Source organism: Carya illinoinensis, chromosome 5, assembly GCF_018687715.1.
Source record: "Carya illinoinensis cultivar Pawnee chromosome 5, C.illinoinensisPawnee_v1, whole genome shotgun sequence".
NCBI lineage: Eukaryota > Viridiplantae > Streptophyta > Magnoliopsida > Fagales > Juglandaceae > Carya > Carya illinoinensis.
This window is the reverse complement of record NC_056756.1, coordinates 39,737,388-39,744,198: the sequence shown is the minus strand read 5'-3', so window position 1 is coordinate 39,744,198 and position 6,811 is coordinate 39,737,388. Positions and strand designations below refer to the sequence as shown.

Here is a 6,811-nt window from a genome sequence, read left to right as displayed (position 1 = left end):
AGAATTTTCAAACATAAACTCTCTTCCTTTCCATACCAATGATGCATGGTTAATATAATTAATGCTAGAGCCATATGCGTATATGCCACTTTGATTTCCACTTAGATACACGATCGTAGTCCAATGGTAGATACACTCAGGAATAGTTGTTGATCTTATTCAAAGAAAGATCCAAGACTTGAATATTTCATAGGTGACATAGGTTTAGTGACAAACTTCCATAAAATGACTAGATTGTAGGCTAAGAATAACCAAATCATGTAGATTATCACCTATCCATGTAGGTGCCATTCCAGAAAAATTATTTGGTCACACGTTAATGGTTTTCAACCTACTGCAATTATGAAGGGACATTGGAATCTTTTCGGAAAATCAGTTGTTGCTTAGATCTAAAACATGAATCAATAATTCTTTTGAGTTTAAAGCCACATCAAGAAAGTTGGTCCCAATCTACAAGTTCTCAAATAAATACAATCCAGTTAATAATTCTTAATAGATAATTGAAGGGATGCAAGTAGAAAACACACAAATATTTATGCATATTGTACGCTAATATATATATATTCAAACTATATGTGGGGAAAGACAGCTCTAATTTATGAATATGACCATAAACTATAGAAAGCGGACCCTTACCGTAAAATTTAACTTTGCAAAGTGCGCATACAGAGAGCTACTTCCACGTGGAGCCTATGTTAACATCATTTGAGCATTGGAAGTAAGACGCTCCATTATGTATCTTATGTTTAGTACTGAAATGAAACATACACTCCAAAATCCTCCAATAAATCCAAGAGTTGCAGCAATATAAAATCCTTTTGTTATAAATCTGTCATTATCATCTGTTTGAATGCTGTTATTCTTGTGGAGATCTTCAAGACACTTGTTTGGAAGTGGAGAGCCACATAGTTTTGGGTTTCCCAAAAATGCAGAAGCATTGAGTAATTGGATTTGAGTTCCTGTTGGAATCTTGCCAGATAAGTTATTGGTGGACAAGTCCAATTGACTAAGAAAACTAATGCTGGAAATGCTCATCGGGATTTCACCACAAAGATGGTTTCTGGATAAATCTAGGGATTCCAGATTTTTCAACAAACCGATCTTTGGAGGGATTAACCCAGTTAAATTGTTTCTCGATAAATTCAAGGCGAGTAACTCTGTAAGTTTAGTAATTCCATCCGGAACTTCTCCATGTAATTTGTTACTAGAAAGATCAATCACATTCAAAAGTCCCAAGGAACTTTCGAACACAAGCTCTCTTCCTTTCCATACCAATGATATTGCATCGTCCATATACAACCTTCTTGAGCCAAACGTGAAAATGCTAGATTCGTTCTTAGAGACAGACATTGCAGTCAAATTGTAAATACATTCTGGAATAGTTCCCTCGATCTTGTTCAAAGAAAGGTCCAAGATCTGAATATGTGGTAGAAGGCATAGGTCTAAAGGCAAACTTCCAGAAAGCTGATTAGAACGTATGTTAAGAATAACCAAATTTGGCAGACTATCACCAATCCATGAAGGTACCATTCCGGACAAGTTATTTCCTCCCAAGTCAATGGTTATCAACTTGCTACAATTCTGAAGGGATGCCGGAATCTTTCCCACAAATCCATTGTTGTGTAAATGCAAAAGAGAGATCGAGGCTAGGGAGCCCATTGAGTCTGGTATCTTTCCATAGAAATTATTGTTGGCCAAATTAAGAACAACCAAGTCACGTATATATGTCCAGCAATCCGGAAGCTTTCCAGACAATGTATTGTTTGAGAGGTTTAAAGACTCCAATAACGTTGGAGTATTGAGTTCACATAGGAATGAAACGGGCCCAGAAAACCTATTATTCGATAGGTCTAATGATATCACATTTGATGGAAAAGGTGGTACTGAACCGTCGAAAAGGTTGCTGCTTAAATCTATAAAAGCATATTCACCAACTCTGGATGATGAAAAGTTTGGCAAGTTCCCATGCAACTCATTGTTAGACAAATCTAAATAGGATAACTGGGGAGAGAAGTCCCAAAACCAAGCAGGGATAATGTCAGAAATCCCAGCATTAGAAATATCAAGCGAAATATAATTCTTTTGACTTTGAAGCCACTTTGGAAAAGTCGATCCCAATCTACAAGAACCCAAATAAATATCTTCCAGCTGGAAGGGTGGAACCCAATCGTAGCTAAATCTCAAAGTCAAAGAATTTGACTCTAAATATAGCTCTTTCAGGTTGTTCAGATTTGAAAGATGGGCTTCAGTGATCACCCCTGCAAGGGAATTCTCAGAGACATCCAAAATCTGAAGATTGGATAGGTTTCCAATACTCTCAGGCAATGGTCCCGTGAATCTATTGTAGCTTATTCCAAAATTCTGCAAAGAGTCCATTAAGCAACCTGACGCATTACTCATAAACTCGTAAAGATTTCCACTGAGACTGTTTCTTGAAAGATCCAATGAATGTAAGGAGCATAAATTCCAAAAAGATTTTGGAATGCCACCAACAAGCTTATTTCCATTGAGACCTAGTGTTCTTAGAGAATTTAGGCTACCAAAAGTGGAGTTGAACAACCAATGAAATATGGAGCGGTCGAGATGATTGTAAGAGAGATCTAGAAATTGAAGTTGTGATGAGGAACTAGTATTGATGGAAAGCAACTGAGAAGTCGTTGTGGAGAGATTGCAATCACGTAGACTCAAGTAAGTCAAAGAAGGGAGTATCATAAACTTATTGGGCCAATTGACTACCTGGCTGAGGTTGACCGAACCCATGTCCAAGTATGTTAAGGATGAAAGATGAATTAACCAATCAAGATTATGTACCTCCCTCAGATCATAATTTTCAGAGAGATCTAGAAATTGAAGTTGTGATGAGGAACTAGTATTGATGGAAAGCGACTGAGAAGTCGTTTTGGAGAGACTGCAACGACATAGACTCAAGTGAGTCAAAGAAGGGAGTATCATAACCTTATTGGGCCAATTGACTACCTGACTGAGGTTGACCCAACCCATGTCCAAGTATGTTAAGGATGAAAGATGAATTAACCAATCAAGATTATGTACCTCCTTCAGATCATAATTCCAACTGAGATCTAGAAATTGAAGTTGTGATGAGGAATTAGCATTGATGGATAGCAGTTGAGAAGTTGTTGTGGAGAGACTGCATTCTTGTAGACTCAAGTGATTCAAAGAAGGGAGCATCATAACCTTATTGGGCCAATTGACTACCTGGTTGAGGTTGACCCCACCCATGTCCAAGTATGTTAAGGATGAAAAATGAGTTAACCAATCAAGATTATGTACTTCCACTATATCATAATTCCAACTGAGATCTAGAAATTGAAGTTGTGATGAGGAATTAGCATTGATGGATAGCAGCCGAGAAGTTGTTGGGGAGAGACTGCAATCATGTAGACCCAAGTGAGTCAAAGAAGGGAGCATCATAACCTTATTGGACCAATTAACTACCTGGCTGAGGTTGACCCCACCCATGTCCAAGTATGTTAAGGATGAAAAATGAGTTAACCAATCAAGATTATGTGCCTCCATCAGATCATAATTCCAACTGAGATCAAGAGAAATCAATCTTGAGAGGTTTCCCAATTGTTGCGGAATGGTTCCGGCTATTTGGGTATATGAAAGATTGAGATGTTGTAATTTAGCAAATGAGCCAACAAAATTTGGGAATGATTTCATGATGGAAAAGTTATTGCAACTTAAGTCCAGATAAGTCAAATATTGCAATCCAAGTAATGAAGAGCTTATCTCACCTTCTAGATATTTGGTTGCAGGTTCAGCGCCATATAACCAATTTGCCTGGAGATCAAGCTTAACAACATGACCTGTTTTGTTGCTGCATTTAATTCCTTCCCACTTGCAACAATCTTCATTACCACTGTCCCAAGAAGATAGCCAATGGGAACGATCAACAAGGTGTTGTTTGAATTGGAGGAGTGCTTGTCGTTCTTCCTCTATGCATCTGACTTTAGAATCAGTATGCAAATCAAAACTAGATCCAAGTTTTGTTGTATTGCATGATAAGAATACAAGTAGTAAAAGCAGAAATCGGAGATAACAACCTCTCATTGTTTTACTCTCTATTTGGAACATTGATAGGAGATACTGTATCTTAATGCAACTAATATGGGTTTTTTGATATCCCAAAGAGAACTAGTCGATTTATTTTTATACTAGTTTTACATATAATGAACGTCTAGATTTATTTTGAAACTTATGTGGGGCCTGCAAACCGCGTGGGGCCAGTAGTTGATAATTTCCATCTTGGATTCCTAGCTAGGACCTACATGAGTACGTACATGGCTAACAAACCCCTAAAGTTGTCAGTTATTTGAAATAAATAGTATTCATAGTGATGTCATGATCAGTTTCAAATTACTTTCATATCCAACTCCTACTATATACTCGTTTTCCTGCAATATGCTATATGTCCAATTACGTACGTCGGCTTTAGTCATTTGGATTGTGAAAATTGATATTATCTTTTTAATTTAAGTTTTTAAAGAATATTATCTTTTAAAGGGATCTAAGAGTGATTAATTAATTAGGAGGAGGTTAAATATGAAAGTAATTTGAAATCGATGATGGTACTGCAAAATTCGGGTCCAATTGATCATTTCGCATCGATCCGAGGAATCAAAGGGTAAATACAAGCAATTGGAAATCCGATTCTTTATTCATGATCAAGAAAATATAGTCTTTCATTTAAAAAATAAAATAAAATAAAATATAGTCTTGAAGGCGAATTTTGTTCTCTTAAGTAGAATCCATAATAAAATATTAAATTAAGAATCCCTATAAAATGATTTGAGGTAGTTTTCTCAACATTATCTCAACTCTTTTTGTTGGAATTCTTGGACACGTACGAGTGAATTCAGTTTTTAGTCTATTCCTTAATTAATTAATGTGTCATTTTTCTTCCTTCAATGAAGTGCTTGATGTTTCATCCAACTACTTTTTGTATTCATATTTCTTCCCTCATTTAATTACTTGAAAATAATTGCATGTGGACACTTTCTTGATTGACTACAAGGAGTACTTTGATCTTATATATGCTAATTGCTAACTTTGACCTATTCTTTGTGCCAATTTTTCTTCTCTCAATAAATGCTTATTGGTCTTTCATCTAATAGCTCTCTTTGTTCAACGTTTGAGATGTGGTCTTACAAGGAATACTTCCCCGCCAACGAAAAATTATTAGATATTCTAGAAGCTCTGATGATGTGGTACGTACTCTTATCCTATCACAATAGGATATGTAATTAAACTTATTTATGGTATTTTAACTTCATGCACTTATCCGTATTGATAAAAAGCAGAAAGAATGCTGGTAGAATGACTGTTCACAAAATATTATTGAATGCTACAAAATTGTAAAACGGAATGCTTTTGAAATTTTGAATTTGTTTACTTAAATGCTAGTCTCATTCCCATGCAGCAATATGTAAAAATTCATTGTAATTAGTCGTGGCTGATGAGGAGTACAAAAGGACAAAAAGTTAAGGGATCATATTTTCAATCTTGAGAGAACATTAATTCTACATAAAAGTCTACTCAAATTTAAGTGGATTGACCAGGTCAGTTTGAAATAAATAGTAGGGAAAACTTTCCAATTATTTAATGTCAATTTCAAACTTTTATATACAAATCGGCCTGCTATACGTTTTGTGTTTCTGGATGTAATTTAATTTTGAATATATGATATATCTATTTTTTACTTATATATTATATTTTATTTATTTGTTAATCATTTAATGTCACATATAATAAGATGTTTAGATGAGAAATAATGATGAATTTATTTTTCTATATATAATACATAGGTATTATAAGAATGATCAATATAGAAATTTATTCATATTTATATATATATATATATATATATATATATATATATATATATATATATATATATATATATATATATATATATATGTATATTTGTCAATCGTAGGAATAAATCATTTATACAAACAAAATATAGATAAGAGTACCTTTTCTTCTTATCATTTTTTTTTTAAGAAAAGACTGAGCTCATTCACATTCACCAACATGTAAGATCTTTCAAAACGCAAAAAAATAATGTAGAATACAACGTCTAAAAGGGGCCAAACCATATTTCAAGAAATTGATCTATATCTAAACCCTTCTATACGTTTTCATGCTCCACAATCACATCATCCATTCATCGTAACCAAAATTTCTGTGTCCGACAAATTTTGATTATTTGAAAAATTATTTCAATTGATAACATGTTTTTTAGAATCAATTATTCAACTTTAAAATTATAGATCGAGGAAGAGTGACAAGGATCAATTCAAATAAAAAATATCTTATTGATGATTCCCATAATTGCTTGTCTTCTTGGGATCGATTGACTTCTTATTTCTTCTAATTTCCTTTTTATTAATACTCTTGGAGTACTAGCCTGCTAAGAGATGCCAACCTTAGCCGGGTGATAAAAATTGGCTGGTCAAATAAATAAGAGAAATTAAGCCAACATTTGGTTAATTACACAAATGAGATAATGAGATGAGATGAGATGAGAGTTGAATAAAATATTATTAAAATATTATTTTTTAATATTATTTTTGTTTTAAGATTTTAAAAAGTTGAATTGTTTATTATATTTTATTTAAAAGTTTGAAAAAATAATAATGATTAGATGAGATAATATGAGATTTATAGTTTACGAAAACAAACCAGCCATAAGTCTATTTAGCAAGATGGTGACAAGAGAGATTTTTGAATTCCAAGGGACCAATGTAATTAATTATATTTGGAAATTTTGTTTTTGCTTGGAAAA

The 6,811-nt window shown here is 33.7% G+C and overlaps 1 protein-coding gene across 1 annotated transcript; it reads right to left on the bottom strand.

The window, feature by feature from the left end:
- Positions 1 to 690: 690 nt before the first annotated feature.
- On the bottom strand, positions 691 to 4,074 carry LOC122310336 (receptor-like protein EIX2). The gene has a single exon (XM_043124231.1). It carries the CDS (start codon positions 4,072 to 4,074, stop codon positions 691 to 693), a length of 3,384 nt encoding a protein of 1,127 aa, XP_042980165.1.
- Positions 4,075 to 6,811: the final 2,737 nt, after the last annotated feature.